At 40.4% G+C, this 17315-nt stretch overlaps 1 protein-coding gene across 3 annotated transcripts in view; it reads right to left on the bottom strand.

Annotated features, from left to right (window-relative positions):
• Positions 1 to 6578: 6578 nt before the first annotated feature.
• Positions 6579 to 17315, bottom strand: part of LGR5 (leucine rich repeat containing G protein-coupled receptor 5) — a 94172-nt gene continuing 83435 nt past the window's right edge. For all 3 annotated transcript variants that reach the window (XM_075746765.1, XM_075746750.1, XM_075746758.1), the window contains 3 exons: positions 14127 to 14272; positions 12361 to 12444; positions 6579 to 10566 (listed from right to left, as the gene is read on the bottom strand). In XM_075746765.1, the coding sequence (XP_075602880.1) occupies positions 9476 to 10566; positions 12361 to 12444; positions 14127 to 14272 (1321 nt within the window). In that variant the 3' untranslated portion in view covers positions 6579 to 9475. The remainder of the gene's footprint in view (positions 10567 to 12360; positions 12445 to 14126; positions 14273 to 17315) is intronic.

The following is a 17315-nucleotide window of genomic DNA, read 5'->3' as shown; positions in this document are numbered from 1 at the left end:
GGCCAGATTGAGCAGGACTGGGCCTTCAGGGGAGCAGAAGCTTTGTGCTAGTGTTAGACTTTCAGGCAGTTCAAAATCAAGGCTGAAAAATCTCACAGTGAATGCTTACATACCCAAGTGATGACGAGCAGCTCAATTACCATGAACTACATCGAAAAATAGCATGCTAGGAGGACCGCTCTTTTATTTTGGAAAATGTTAGTTATGGAGGACAGATGCCTAGAGGATAAATCTGTGTCTTATATTGCTCAAGCCTGCCAATTTTCAGATAGATAAACCATACACTTCTGTATCATACCTGAGATCTACTCCTATATTCACATATGGCCCTTTCAGGAGTAGCATCAATTTAATGCAGACCTCTTTGCTTTCCTTCTCAGCAGGAAGCACCATCGCTTTTTTGCAATAGGCATAATTGCTGAGGTTTCCTCCAGATATTCCCCCCATACCACATCTGTACAACCTGATGGTTATAGTTCCCTCAATGTCTTTATTGGAAAATGCTCTGGTTAAAGTAAGCAAGAGAAGTGCGTGGTCATCAACAGGTGGCTGAGGAAGTTTTGGTGTCAGATCTTTGTTCCTTGGTAAGATCTGCAAGACTGCTGTTATTTCCAGATTGGCTCAGTGAGAACTGGGTCATCTGACTCCCTCTGTTTTTGAAGTGCTTGGTTTCACAAGGTAGGTATTGGCTGGCTCTCTTTCCTAGTGTACTCCTCCAATAAGAGAGTAATAGAGAGGAATAACTCCTTCACAAGGGATAGAAATGATGTATTAGTTGTAGTTACTCTGTTATGTGACTTAGCCCCTGGTCCTGATAACCTATCTCCTCTTTTAAAGTAATCAGTTTTGCTTACTGGAGTTATTTCCCAAATAATACCTTTATCCATCCAGTTAGGATCAGTTTACCACCATTGTGCTTCACGACCCTCCCTGTAGATTGATTCTTTGCTTTCTCTAATCATGCCGTTTGCCGATTATTTCAAGACAGGGGTGTTTAACCCGTGCAGGGGACTCCATGTTTCTGCAAGATTAGACCCTGTGCTGTGCATTTGTGCGGATTCTTTTGAACTGATTCCTGCTTGCTCATTTCATTTTCCTATTGATATGGTTTTCTCAACTATAATGTTTTTTGCTAGAAGAGTGAGAAAAAGTTTTGACTGATCTTCTTTATAGCTTAGTTACTTGAAACTAAGAGGTGATATAGGGTCCCCTTCACCTGGATAAATGCAAGCAAGAGCTCAGGTCTCCAAAACTGCAAAGCCTTCTGGAATCTAAACTGGTCAGCCAGAGGCACATCTTGGGTATTACTTAGCCAGAAGCATGAGAGGAGTAGGGCAGAGAAACAGGTAAGAGATGACAGTGAGGAAGTACCAGCATCACCCAGAGAAGCAGATTTTGTACGAAAAGGAAGGTAACAGATTTTTGGTGAAATTGGTTGAGCAATTTCCAAACAGCATTTTGGAGTGTACAGTAGATGAATCGCATAGTGCCAAAAGGTATCCTTATTCTCTCAGGATGTCCCCTCCTCACTGGGCTTACACAACCAGGGTATTCCACCATATCAGGGCATTTTACAATGCATGGGAGTTTCTGCATAGGCACAGGGGGATTGCTATTCTCCAAACAGGAAGCCTTGATTGACTTTAGTTGTTGCTGGAGTTCTACTGTGCTGTAAATGAAGTGTCTAAATTCTGCTCAAGGTGGGGAGAACTAGGCCCTGGCCTTAAGAAAGTCATACTTAAGTTGAATGGACTGTCATGAATGTAGTCCTATTTTTGTCTTTTTAAACATGAAGTTAGTGAATTGGGTCAGAATGAAAATTGCTAAATTAAAAACTGTTCCTGAACGTGAGCTGAGACGCTTTCTTGCAAGATAGGGCTTGCAAAGTTTGACTTGCTGTACTGTCTTGTATTTTGGAGTAGGACCTAGTATGATGGATTTTAGATCTTCAGGTATGAACATAAGCAATGACCATCCTGGCAGCTGGAGCATCTCAAGCCTCTCTATATTCCACAGACTGGAGATAGATGTGGGCTGGTGTTAAATTTGTTTGCAAAATGGAGACAAGTCCAGTGGAAAATTTGATGCTTAAGTGTTTTCTTCAAGCATCTTACAATTTTCAAGGAGCTGTAGGTGAAACTTGAGGTAAGTATATAAACCCCATTTTTAAGGAAATTGCTTTCTGTCTCATTCAGTTCTACAAATGGGCCTTCCACCTTGCTCATCTATTACACTGAATTTAACAAGTATCAAATATACCATGTCATCACCAAACAAAAGAGCAAGCATGTAGAACTATGGCTAGCTTAGCGGCAAGCAACGGTCAGTTTCCTTGAGGAATAGTCAGTTCAGAGAAATCTGTATATAAAATTTGTATGCAGTTACACTTTAGTATTGAGGATATGCTGAAATGTCATGAACTCCAGAATATCGCCAGTTGCCCAAACCCACCAAAAAAAAAAAAAAAGAAAGAAACCCATGGGAAAATCCAACAATATGGAGGGTTGTCTGTATACTGGGACAAGTATATATCAAATAAAGCAAAACTCCTCATACTTTGCATTCATAGGGGGGCATTCAGTTAAGTCAGGGAACTATCTCCCCACTTCATGAATTAAGATGCCAATGGCTGTCTCTTCTAGTTGGCTAGTTAGCCATGGCTTAGACATGATCTCATCAATCATCTCTTCTATGTACTTCCCTGGAACAATGATCTCGGCTCCTCTTTTGTTTGCTGACTGATGACGATGTTCAGGGAGAGAGGTGCTGAGGCATTTGTTAATGTTGCAGACTTGAGACTGATTTCATATCCTAGAATTCATTCCCTGGCCACACAAAACTTTCTGAAGTTCATTTTCATAGTTAACCAGAAAAGAGGCCTAGGAGGATTTCACAGAAGGCTGTGGTACCTCCTACAGGACACAAAACCTCTGGTTTTAGTAGAACAATCTCCCCAATTACTTTTTTCTTAGAAGGCCGGGAGAGCTCCTTCCTCCAGGAAAAGGTCAGTTCATAAACTGAAAATGCTGATAGTAACTGCAGTGACATCCATAGCTGAGAAGCTGTTGTTATGCATGGAACCAAATTAATAACTGCAAACACCTGTCAAAACAGTGATTACATATCAAGAATGACACCAGACGAAAAAGGAGATGTTTGAAACTTCCTTCAAGTATTAGTTTTGGAGTCCTGAGACTTCCAAGGCTAGTTGGAGAAGACTCTTGGTATGCGCATGCATAATACTTAGTGGAAGTCTTTAGATTCACAGATGGACAGGTTTTTTCCCTTGTTAATGAAGCATATTTTTTGCTTGACAAGTGGAAAATGTTGCCACCTGTGAAAAGATTAAATAGGGATTTTGAGTGGACTCTTTGTCTGTGACTGAGTTTTTTAGAAATCCTGGCTGCGGGCCAGGTCTCAAGAGGAATATTCTTAATGTTTGTTTTTTCCTATGACTGAGATCGGATCCTTAGATAATTTTGACAATGCCACAACAAATCGTTTTATGGAGGGAACATACTCATATTTTCTATGTCTCCAGAGTCACTGGAGCACAGGTCTGTGATTCTCATTATGCGAACAATATGTTCTTAATGTTGATGTTGCCTTTTCTTTCCAGTAGGCTTGCAAGTGGTAGGTATAACACATGGAATTCCTTCTACTTTATTTATTAGCACAGGTAAATTTGCATTTTTCTTTAAAATTTCTAATCTCATGTAGCTGGGACTCTGTTAAAGCAAAGACAGATAAAGAGTTGAATCTATTTCCTGCGCTTAGTTTAGATAATATATAATAATACCCACATTATTTTTTACAGTAACATTGTTGGAGAATGACAGATTTTTGTCCCTTGATTGGCACATGTTCTTGAAAGAGAACATGAGGTGCTTATTGCAGTTGGTGAGGATGCTGGTCCATCCTTTGCTGGTGGAAGGAGTGCAGCTATGCAGGAGTTTGAGAGCAATGTTCTGCAGCACCTGAGCATCTGCACAGTTGCTGTGTCTCATGGATCTGGAAAGGATTTTCTAACACTGTTGTTGTGGCTGCTGTGATCCTACTTCTGGTCTTTTATTGTTAGCTTTTCCGTATTCATATTCTTACTTTTCTGTCTCCACTTCCCTGTCTTCCAGTGCTTTCCTGAAGGAAGAACATTAATTTTGCTACAAATATTTTTAATTATTTGAGCCTTTCTTAAGTGGCTGAGTAATGAGGATTTCAGCAATACCTTAATTTTCATACACCAACCTAAACTGATGTCAGAGAAATGTCTGATTATGAGATTATTGTTCCAGAACAGTCAGAGGAAATAAGTAGTGCCCAATACTGTAAAGCTGAAATTCCTATTACAGACGATATGGATAGGACAGAGTTTGATTCGTTGTGCAGCAGCAGCAGCTTTCTTGCTGTCTAGCTTATGTAGGCCACTAAGGTGGAAAGCAAACATGGAGCAGCAGCAGCAGCAAGGACTGTGCAAGTGGTTGGTCTCAAATCAAGATCAAGTATGACCAGCAAATTACTAAGGGATGTTCTCTCCTGTTTTGGGAACAAGTTCCGAAGCCGCATGCCCTGCTGATGCAGCATTTCTTCTGCAGCATCGTTCTCTGTGCTTCTCTGCTAGTGTCTGCTAAGGCTCCGCCTCATCTCATCTATTTTTCTTACAGGTGATTCCAACTTCTTTATGGCTTTCACTTGTATCTCTGACTGGCTCTTTTTCCTTGGCCATTCACATATCTGCATCTTCCCTGAGGACTGAGTTCCCAGATAAAACTCAGTAATGTATCTAGTGTGCCACAGTAGGTGGTGTGCTCTGTCAGCTCCACCTGAACGACCCATCACATCAGGCTGCAGTAAACCCTCCTTCAGCTGTTATTGCAGATAACACTACATGTCTGTGGCGTGAGTGCTTTAAGGGAGAAGTCATCTATACTCATGCGTGATAGCACATTGCCCAGAACACCGAAGTTGTGACCACAGGCACTACTGCTCACTATTTAGTACATAAACTAATAAAAATCTTTCTTCTACATACCAAGATGTATAACCTTGATGCCTCTTTTTCCCTTCTGCACTGAGACTTTCACTAACCAGCCCATTCTTCCTTTATAGTTCTTCTCTTTCCCTTCCATGTTCAAGCTATAGTACTTCCCTCCTCAAATAACACAATTCCATTTTGCTCCCTGATGGCCCCCAGCTCTAAAATTGTTTATGCTGCCTGGTGCAAGTGTGTGCATGTGAAAGCATCCTCACTGCCTGCTTTTGTACCATTTCAATCTCTTCAGCCATCAGACTGCTTCCATCCTTTTGTATCCACTCCGAGCTCTTCATCCTTCACAAAACTCCACCACGCTTCTTCATACCCTATAAAACTCTGCCCCTGTTTGCATATTGTCTCTTGCAAGCCCTCTCTCCTCCCTGGCTTAATGCACTCCCCCTATGCTATCTTTGTCATGTTTCTGTTTTTTTCCTCCCACAGATAATTAATGCCTTTCTCATCCTCATTCACTGCTGGTTCTGTCCCACCTCAATAATACTATTCTGAAACTCACCCACCAAAATTACTTCTCCACTGGCCCTTCTGGCTGAAATGACCCCATCCACTCTAGCTGAGAACCTGCACACTCCCTGCTAAAATCAATTTACATCCATGACTCTTTCTCTTCCTTTCCCTTTCCCTCCCTCCTTCCTTCCTTCCTTTGTAATTTGTTACTTACCATATGGAGTGAATTCCTGACTAAATGATTGCTTTCTCACATTTTATCTCTTTCTTTCATGTACTTTACAGAATCACGGTCTCTGAAAAACCAAGCACATACAACTGTTCTAAGCTGCAGTCCCTCCCTCCTAACAAGAATACATCCGCTGTCTCACCTTTCCTCGATGCCTAGATGATGACATGACTGTGCTCAGCTGCTGCCTGTCTTTAAAATTCAACTCAGCTGTCACTTCTAGTGCAGCCTGAGCAACCTGTCTCTTGCCAAGCACCATGTTTTGGGCCTCACCTTTCATTTGCTCTTAGCATCTGCATCCTATGCATTTCATATGTGATGATGCTACTGCCTCTCTGCCATGTATCAGATGAATGTTGCCAGCTGTTCGGTAATCCCGTTTGCTTCATCTGCCACATAAGGGATTGGAGAGAAAATAAGGAAGTATGTGGGAGAATTTGCTGTCTCACCAAAAGCAGCAGCTTAAAGAAGCAGAACCTCATCTTTCACGTAGTCCAGTATGGTGTGAAGCCTGCTGGTACCTCAGGCACGTTCATTGCCTGACCTGATGCGCGCCCTTGTTGCATGGTTGGACATGCCAGTCTCGCACGTGTCAATTGTGAGAGGTCATCACTGAGATACAGGCGGCGTGCACAGGGAGCAGGATGTGTTCATAAGGGTCTGTGAGTGAAGTTTTGGTAAAAGACTTAGTCTGTGTTGAAATGAAACACTATTCTTTATATTTTTGCTCCCTGGGCACCTAATGAGAGCACGCAACCTGTAAGTCACAATTTGCCAAGAATTTTGAACATCTGGGGAGGTTGGTGTAAGTATTATAACAACTTCAGAGGGATTAATTGAGGATGCACACAATTTTGTGAGGTGTTAGGTCCTGATTAAATGCTCTTTACTGTTTAGTCACATTTTATTACAACTTACATATGTTTGGAACACTGATAGAAAAGAAAGCATGTCACCTATTTACAATCACTACACATTTACATTATATTATTTACAGATAATGAATTTAGTAATATATATGAGCAGAAAATATAGCAAATATCAATACGAAACTGTACAGGGCTTAATCTCATGTCCTTTACTGTGGTTGCATTTCACTGTAATAATAAATACAGTTCTATATTTACACATTTTACTTTAAAAATCTATTAAATGAATTTTAACAATTTCAAGTTTAAAATATCTGATCAAAATATTTCAAACATGCTTATAAAAATAAGACACAAAGCCTTTAGGACTTTCTGCAAGCTAAAAAAGTTCTGATAAAAGAAGCTTTCTTTAACTACTCTTTAGAACTATAACATTATTTTGCTTCTCAAATCACTTTACAAACTTCTTAAATATAGCGAGCTGAAAGGAATTTCACTGACATTAAGCAGTGCAGCACAGATGGACCCCGGTTAAATTAAAGCTAAGTAAACATGGTAATAGGTATTGTGCAATGGTTGACTGATCCTCTGTTTAATCCAAAGTGGTTTCAGGCATCATTCTCCAGCTGTATGCTGCACTGCTTCAAAAGCCACAAGAGATAAAGGATTAAGATAAGTACTCAGCTGACTTTATCATACATAATTTCAGCATTGGTTCATTTTTTTTTCCTGAAGGATGAACATGTCAGCCAAAGTCAACTGATGCCATCTGTAGCTGCAAAACTAAAAATATGCCAGTGTGAATGGACAAGAAAATCAAGGCATATCCATTGTTGGCAACAAATTCTTCATTGTGAAAATCTGTCCTTTGAGTCCCAGGAAGTTTTATATATAGTACCAGATGAACAACAGAGATCATCTGTAACTGATTACCTTAATTACTGGGCTAGCCTAGCCTTGGTAATGTTAAAAAATTAGTCTCATTCACCTGGAAGTTGAGTGGCCATTAACTGAGCAGTGAGTACTGGGCTATTAAATGTTACTCCTCAGGGAGCTATTTTTAACAACAAAAACAAAGTAAATTTGTGCACTTTTGTGTCCTAAATGATCAGCTTGAGCAAAAAGTGCCAGCTCTGAGAAAAGAATACTGGAATATCCCCTGATGGCTTGGCCAAGGTCAAAGACTGATATCCTAGAGAAGTGACGGTGGCTCTGTTGTCTGAGAATTTTAACAGTACACTTAGCAAAGTCCTGAAGTCTCTTCTCTGTAACTGGGATGCTTAGGATGTGTAAACATACATGCCTTGATTCAGCAGAGTACTAACAGATTTAAAGCCAGAAAGGAACTCTGTGTTAACCTAATCTAACCTTTTCCTAAACTAAAGCCATCAGAAGTCCCTGAATTCCAATAGCTGCCCCAATACCTTTTTTGGCAATATATCCAATTTGAATTTAGACATTTTTGGTGACAGATAGTTCCACTAGCTAACGTCCATCACTGTCAACCACTTGCACATTTATTTCTACGCTGCATATCCCTAATGTCAACTTCTAGTTGATCTTACCAGACTCTTCTCCTCTTGACTGTGTTCCTCTGCTTTCAAACTTCTGTTTCCCAGAAGCAGCTACTTATAAACTGTGATAAAATAACTTCTTTCTTAAGCTGCTTTAAATTTATGATATTCATATTCTTTTCAACTTCACAATATTCTTTACAGCATGCCAATGCAAGAACTGTTTGAAATAGTCCAGTAGTGCTTGCATCAGCACTAAGAACACCGATCATACAATCTCTTCACTCCTACTTGATACTGCCTTGGACACAGTGGCCTCTAAATTTTCAACCGACTAGTGACCGTGAGCTAGAGGCTTTCTAGGATCATGCTTCACAGGACAGAGATCATGCCATAAGTAAGACTACAGCTTTTGTTCCTAGACAAATGACCTTAAATGAATGTTTCTATGCGAGTGTCTTTGGTGTCCTTTCATTGCCTTCAGCATGCCAGTTGTCTTGTATTGATGACTTTCTATGCAGTATTTTCCACACTCAAATTCTACGAGTCATCTGCCAATTTTATCAGCAGTAATTCTGAGAGTAATTCTACTGGTATGGTAGCAATTCAGGACCAAACTGTGCAGAACCTCAATAGAAAAACATCCATGTGACAATGGCTTGCTATTTACAATTATATTTGAAGTGCTTAACAGGATCTTGATTAACTTCTTTCACACCATGTTAATTTTGTAGGTTTAGCTGACAATTAAAAATGCTTTGTCAAGTCAAATGACTTCTACAAACCAAACCCAATGCCAGTTAAACTATTAAGTCAGCTTTATCAAACATGGAAAGTCATCAGAGTCTCTTCTGCAGAAACCTTTAGGACTTCAACAGGACTACTCTTCCATTTAGGTACCTTGCTGAAAGAGGGTCATACATAGATGCTTATAAAAACCACCATGGCACTGAAAAACTATTATTAAAACCAAATTACAATAAAAGGGAAAAAAACCCCAACCAATCCCTGAAAATAAACTGTACCAGGTGATGCTCTGAAAAAAAGCTTACCGATTCAACATGGTATTTTTGCTCTTGACCAACTGATGCCCTTTCTGAGTAGTGCTACTTTAAAAGAGAGCAGCTGATACAACTGCACAAACTGCAGCAGCTTTCAGTTTCTCTCTTCATCCCAGCATTTTGTAAACAGGCTGAGAAGGCTCAAGTATTGAATTTTCAGCCTGCTGCAAGTTTTGTCATTGTCTGTTTTCTGATGTGTGTAACCATAATTCAGAGGCACTCTCTAGCTTGTATACACACACCCATACTTACTTTCGGGATTAAAGAAATTGTAAACATAGATATTTTCTGTATTGCCACTGAAGCTAGCGACATGGAACAAATGCGACTGATGAAAGATTGCAGCTTTCTGTCATTTGATAAGACAATGGCATTAGTGAATTGCTGGTAGGCATGTCATATGATATGCTGGCACTTGTGAAGGTTACCAATGCTTGTGTTGAGTCACAAGATTGTTTTTCTATGTCTTCTGAATTCACAGAGATCAGACTAGCATGTTTTGATCTCCTCCATAACAAGGTTTGCTTTCGCAGACTTCCCAAGTCCTCCTTAAAGTGTGGATTGAAAAGTATATAAAGGAGCGGGTTTAGACATGCAGGCAGTGGGACGATCACTAGCAGTATTGATTTAATCACTTCTGGGCTGATAAAAGTGAGGTTTAGTAAGGAGGAAAAAGATAAGAAGGCCACAGGGCAATAAAGAATGCAATTAGTAAAAAGTAGCAAGGCTATATGTTTGACCATAGAGCAATCCCAAATGTTGTCTAGTTCTCCCTTTTCTAAAGTACAGTAGAGCTTTGTATAAGCAATAGTCATTACCAGAAAACAAAGGGAGTTCAGCAATACCAATGCCACCATGTAGCCCATAGCAGTGGGTTCTCCAAATGGTAGTGGTAAACAAAGCGGGGAAACCCCATACTCACTCCCAGTGAGGAGTGGTATCACTGCAATGATTAGTGCCAACATAAAACAAAAGAAAATGGCAATTTTTACACTAGCAATGGAGGATTTTGTTTCAAACTTTGTAGCGTGCTTTACAGAGAATGCACGTTCAAGTGCAGCTAGGGTAAGGAGGAAAATGGAAGCCTCAGAAGCAAAAATGGAGAGAAGCCCAGTTATTTGGCAACCAATTCCACTTTCCCACTGCGCTCCATACTGAGCAAAGCTACCAAAAGTTGATGCATCCACGCCAGCTAGTACTCCACTGGCCAGACCCATCAAGGCATTTACGATAGCTATTAAACTGATCAAAAGTTTTATGGAGGACATATACAATGGAGATCGGAAAACTGTAGCAGACACCAGTGCGTTGCAAGTAAAGGTCAAACCCACTATGGTCCACACTCCAATTCTGATCAGCCAGCTACCAAACAGATGATCACATGGTTTGAAGGGACCTGAAATGACAAAATAAAAAGGGCAAGGGAAATCCATGTAAGTTAAAAAATAATTTTGTGCTTTCCAAGACATTACATTTCATGCTTCTTGCATGTTCCCAGCACAGTCAAGCAGTGAATTTCAGTCAAAAGGGGAGCTGGAAATTTGTTCTTCCTTTGGAGTAATCCAAGACCTTGATAACATGCTGCTTATATGCGTGCTGCATTACTGGTACATGAGTCTTTGTCCCTCAACCCAAACCCTATGGGTTTCTTTTTTTGCCTAGCAGTACAAGTGCAATGTGGATGTCCAGTCTGTAGTTTCAAGAAATGCTGTGATGGTTGTCAGTATGTGAAAAAAGCTGAAAAAGATACCTCTCACTAAACTAGGACAGGTTGCTAATGAGTCTTGGTGAAGGGTGATGTAATGGGTATGGACAGACGCACTTTGGCTACCTTATAACACAGTCCAAGAAAATTGAGGCTGTCTTTGCATTTGGAAGTGCTGCCTTTTTGGAGGGGCTTCTGATGACCTGTGGCCAAAGTCAGGTCATTAAGATTGAAGCCTGCTATGTATTCTCATAGAACTGAGGTGCACATGTTGTGTGGTTGAAACTGAATGCTCTCCAGTCTGAGAAACATTATTTATCTTGGTACGAGCCAGCTACGCTCTCTCAAAGCAAGTCCTTCACAGTGGTCCGTGCTTCTCCATGAAGACACAAACCCCGCAGCTGAGATGTGCTCCATATGACTACAGCTGCTGTCATCAAGTAGGCATAAGCATCTAGTGTGTCAGTTTTCAGGTTTTTCTAAGATACCATTTGAAAGATCAACATGGAAACTCAATTTTCTCTTGGGTCTGGTGATAACTGACCTTGAAGACAGCAACGTTTTTGTGAACTCAGTAGTTTATTTAGGCCATAGGAGAATATGTGATGGTCAAACGGTTCTTAATTCTTTGGCTTCCTGCCTTTCCTATTCCTCTTTACATAACTTAAAAATTTATTATTATTTGCTGTTACAGACAAGAATCTTGGCTTGGAATGAATGCTGAAGTTGGGTGTTTTGTCCATGTTTCACAATGAAAGAATGGCTAGGGAAGATGTTTGCTAAATCAAGCAAGCACAGCTTAGGACTATGGCTGCTAAAGCTAGAGGCGACCTTCCAAAGACATGTTTTTCTCCTTGCCTTAAAGGAGACTTTCAGTGGAATTGGTGGCCTGTAGCTTTGCAATTCAATCAAGGCATTTCTTTTTCCTTACTGCCACACTGAGAAACCAGGGATGCACTACTCTATAAAGAAAATGACAGTGTCGGGGGTCCTTTGTGATAGACTGTGTACATCAATACAGTAGTGTTTGGTATTTCCTAGGCATTAAACTAACCTGTGTGTTGTTCAGTAAGCTCAAGTGTAGAATAACTCAGTGAAGTTCAGAAGAATTACTTTAGCTTTGCAAAAGACTGCGCGAACAAAGATTCCGCTCCCCTTTATCATCTGTGAAGTGGTAGAACACAGTCTTTGGTCTCTCATTCCCTTGATAAAGGGATCAATTCCTGTGAAAAGGGGCCTGGAGTGAGGATCTGTCTGAAGACTGGCTAAAACTTTTGTTACACCCATAGATGAATTTAGTAGTGCAATAGTTTTCTGGACTGCAGTGCAAAATTTTATATTATTGTGCAATGTATTTGTATTAATCTTATCAAATTATTGAAGAACATCATGTTACTGTCCTAGTCTCTGAATGAGAATTTGTTCTGCATCTAGAACATCTGGTAGCACTGTGCTTGGATTCCTATCTGTCTGGCAGTTTCATACCTGGAGAAGGTGAGCATTGCACTGAATGATGAGCTTTCAAATCTTCTTCAAAGTCAAGAAAAAAATCTTCAAAGTCACGGTCATCTATGGGAGACAAAATACTCAGATTTGATACTGCAATTTTCAGGAAAAATTTAGTACAAATTGCAAAAATGCCTGCGGCATTTAAAGCCTGGTTTTGTCCCTTTGCCTGCCAAACTATGAGCAGAAGCAGACTTGCCTACTTGGTTTTGAATTACTGTACTCAGGATTATTTAAAAAGTTGGCACCATCACTTCTCTGAAAATAATCACTTACAGGTACATTCGCCATTATGTAATTTGCAGTGTGACGACTGCCTAGGAAGGACTTTAAAATATGAATCCTGCTGTTGTGCCAGGCTACTAAGAATTAACCCAAGTTTTTCCATGTTTCTTATGCTATCACTCTACCATGTGTTCTTGGCTCTATTCTTGCTGGGGCTAGCCCTGAACGCTGAGACTTACTGGTTTGCAGGAGCGGAGATAGCGCAGAAAGCAGCAGGATGGTGTAACATGTATGTGCGCATCTACATAACAGGTAACAGGTCTAGTAACAGACCTTATAGAATCATAGAATCATTTAGGTTGGAAAAGACCTTGAAGATCAACAAGTCCAACCGTTAACCTAACACTGCCAAGTCCACCAATAAACTATGTCCCTAAGCATAATACCTCCAGGGATGGTGACTCAACCACTTCCCTGGGCAGCCTGTTCCAGTGCTTGACAACCCTTTCCAGGAAGATATTTTTTTCTAATATCCAACCTAAACCTCCCCTGGTACAACTTGAGGCCATTTTCTTCCGTCTTATCGCTTGTTCTTTGGGAGAAGAGACCAACCCCCACCTGGTTACAACCTCCTTTCAGGTAGTTGTAGGGACCAATAAGGTCTCCCCTCAGCAGCCTCCTTTTCTCCAGGCTAAACCGCCCCAGTTCCCTCAGGCACTCCTCATAAGACTTGTGCTCGAGACCCTTCACCAGCTTCGTTGCCCTTCTTTGGACACACTCCAGCACCTCAATGTCCTTCTTGTAGTGAGGGGCCCAAAACTGAACACAGCACTCGAGGTGCGGCCTCATCAGTGCCGAGTACAGGGGGACAATCACTTCCCTGGTCCTGCTGGCCACACTGTTTCTGATACAAGCCAGGATGCTGTTGGCCGCCTTGGCCACCTGTGCACACTGCTGGCTCATAGCTGGCTGTCAACCAACACCCCCAGGTCCTTTTCTACTGAGCAGCTTTCCTTTATGCTAAAGGGGAAGAAAAATACACTAGTCTTCTGTCCTGGAGAGCAGATACACTCTGGTACCCAGGAAGTGCCAGGAAAGATATCAGCAGCCATGCCAAAGTAGCCACATAAGCTCTGTGACTCATCCTGAAGCATGTGGACAGCAGGAGAGCCAAGGATGTGTTGCTGCTTCCAAGGCTGGCAAGAAACTGGATCTTTGCTGGCCTGTTCTTGTATGGGGTTACATACCAGCACCAATTCCTTGTCTCTCAAATGAAGGGAAGATTTCCCTTCCCACATTATTATAGTTATTATTTGGACAGAAAGATGAGCGAGTGAGAATTTTGAAAGGTAGAGCTGAAAAAATGAGTTTGCTAAGCACAGGAATGCTTGAATAACATATTATCGGGCAAGAGAGAGGGAGAGGCTGCCTCTGTGACTGTAAAAGAGTACTGGATTTGTTTAACATCACAGGTTGCTCACAGCCTTCAGGTAGGTTTAAAAGCCAAAGATGCCAATTACCTTGAATTTGTAACAACCCAGCATCCTTCCTGTGAAAATCGTCAATGCTGCTATTCTCATCTTTGTTCCATTGGCTGGAGATTTTGTAGTGGCTCTCACAAACTCCAAAGGCACAGCACTGATAAGCATAAGGCATTTCCATGACCCTGTAGAAGAATAAGGAAGCACACCATGATACTGGTCTAGCACCAGAGTTACTGCATTGAACTGCTCCTCTACTTATAGCACAAAGGAACTTGTTTAAATAACCATGACTGAAAGTAAAAATACCTATGGCTAAAAATCAGTCATGATAAAAAATGAGGACTCACGAATAAAATTCCACATCAGAAATGTAGATGATTTATAGGCTAATTTTAGTAAAGGCACAATGAAGTTTCCTTATGCACTTCCATGGGAGACATGAAAGTGGGAGATACACGCCTTGTGGTTGAGTGAATGTTACTCTTAGAGCTGTATTTCTATTTTATTATTTTGAATGATTTTACAGTGTAACTCAACAGTTTCCCCATGTTACTTTCTTAATGGTTTCTTTCAAAAAGCAGATCTAAAGATCACAACTGCATCTACCTGCCTAACAGGCAAAAACAAAACATCACTTCTCAAATGGAACTTCTCCAGTGTGGGGAGAATGAGAACTTTTCAAAATACAAATTTTATCCACCTCTTTCCACATCCCACTCTTTTCACAGTAAGATGGCAAAAAGGAGATTGTCTTTTGTGCACAGATCAAGAAAGTAGTGTTCTAAACCAAAAGGTGAATGAATCAGAAAGGCACTGTGTGTGAAAACAGATGTCACTGAGGAAAAGGTTTTACTTTATTAATTGTCTTAGAAATGAGCACGGTCACTGCAGGACACTGGGTGCTCATTCCTAACTCTTTTAAGATCATTGGTATTCCTAACACCTAACTGAATATAGGTCAGTGAGTTTCAATGATTTTGAGGGTTTCTTTTGTCAGAAAATTGGTTATTTCTAGTATGTTTTGAGTTTAATTCCTTTGGGGATGTGCAAATTCTGGGATAGCATGGAAGAACTACATATATTCAAGTTCTATAGACTACTTCTACTCCTTAGATATATTTTATGCTCTGGAAGTAGAGAAATTTAATTTAGTTTGCCAATTGTACACAGAAAAACCTAACAACTCACCTTAATTCCAAAAGCCCAATAAACCAAAAACTTCAAAGATAAAGAGGTGATTAGAAGTTATTCTGACTTAACTTAAAAGGAATAAAATAGAACTATATTCTCCTATCAGATTACTTTCAACAGGTTAATCATGGAAATTAACATAATGAGCACTCCAAGCAACCTCTAACCCTCTGGGAAATCTGCAAAGAAGTTAGTCTGAATCAGGCCCAGTGCCAACAGGACTTAAACTTGTGCGCTAGCCAAAACCTTGGTACAGAAGGGAACAAATGGAACCCTAAGCTCTGAAGTGACTTTTAAATTAGTGCATTTTGGGGTACTTAGATTCTATATACTTACATTTCCATTGGGAATTAGCAACAATTATCTGTACCCTTGTACACAATACAAAAAGCTACATAAGGTATTTTTAAGGTACTCCAATAAAGGTTCAAGGTAACCAAGATCTATCAAGCAATTTCATGCCAGCAGATTTAAATACTTAATTTCTAACTCATTTCTGTGCATGCCATCTTCTAAAATAAGGAGATTATCTTGATTAAACATTTTTGAACACATTTCCCAGAAGGTCGTCTTAAATAAACTATTATTAAGCCCATAGATTACTAGACTAACAAACACATAGCTAGTCACCTGGTCTAAAACCAACCCCAATCCCCAACTAGAAATTCCCTTTTTGTGAAAAAAATCCCCACAAACAAGAATAAAAAACTTATCAAAAGAAACAATGACAGTTCTGCAAGGTGATCACTGCAACTTGTGGCTTCAGACCTTTTTGAAGACATTGGTACAGCTGGGGAAATGAACAGCTAGTGGATACTTTAGGCTCCAGGGACCAACAGAAATGTATTCTCTGGCTATTCAAACAGCTCTTGTGCTTAATAATGACAGATTTCCAGATGCTGTTGCACTTCTACCATCCTGCTGGCCTGTCATACAGTGGAAATGTGGACCTCTCACATTGTGTTGGTCCACTGCTTTGATAAAGCAGCCAAAAAAAAGCACTGCTTTTAAATTATCTTTAAAGAGCAAGACTCCAATTTCTTATCCTCTCTGTGGATCTTTCTAGCATCTTTTGTTAAATCTGCAGTGGTTTTGGTTTCTTTTTCCCCTGGGTTACCAGGACATACATATAGACGTCAAATTGGTGAATGCTTCTGATTCTTTGTGCAAACTGTAACTGCACAGAATGACTGGGACCCAGAACACAGAAGACAAAACATACTTTGTACCGCAGAGAAATTAGTATCAGCTCTTCTTGGTGACAGAGGAATTCCTTTCTTGCAAAAGCGACTTTTAACAAAAAAAAAAAAAAAAAAGGCAGCAAGTCTCAGCCATGCAGTGCTGGAAGCAGTCCTTTTTATGGCTGGCGCTTATTTGATGTGGATGATTAGATTTAGACTTTGTCAAATTAAACTCTTTTAGAAACACTGGCTAAATTTATTTTTATATACTGCTTATCTTACTGATGATATCTGTATCCTTGATAATTTTTTTCCTGCAGCAAGGAATGCCTCTTTTTTTTCTGTTTTTAGATTAAGCAGCAGAGAACACAAGGTTGTTTTCTACCTCACAAAGCTATGGGGTTGATGGTGATCGGGAAGGTACAGTTATGATGGATGGTGCAAATCACTGAGCTCTTTACAGCGTTAAATCAAAGCATCAGATAAAGAAGGAAGGAGAGGCTGGCAGCCTGACTTTACTTCCTCATAGCTTGCCATAGCAGGCTGGGCTCGGCTCTGTAGAGTGTTCTTGTGCCATTGCTGAAGGTGGGGCAGAGGATGCTCAGCTCTTTGATGTGTCTGTGTATTGAACAGCAATGACCCATTTAGATGAGCAGGAAGCTTTTATACAGGAATTTGTCTTTAATGTTGTAACCAGTGTCTAGTTCCAACAATTACAAAGGATGAAATTTCATTCTGTTTTAGATCTCTGTTCAAGTTTGGTGCTTCATGCATTGTCTGTGCAGTGATCTTGTGTGAAGTCCTGGACTCATTTTGATTCATGGTAAAAGTCCTGCAGACTCCAGGTCAGGAT

This window comes from Balearica regulorum, chromosome 1 (assembly GCF_011004875.1).
Source record: "Balearica regulorum gibbericeps isolate bBalReg1 chromosome 1, bBalReg1.pri, whole genome shotgun sequence".
Taxonomy (NCBI): Eukaryota; Metazoa; Chordata; class Aves; order Gruiformes; family Gruidae; genus Balearica; species Balearica regulorum.
The sequence above is the reverse complement of the archived record's forward strand: the minus strand, read 5'-3'. Positions and strand labels throughout refer to the sequence as shown.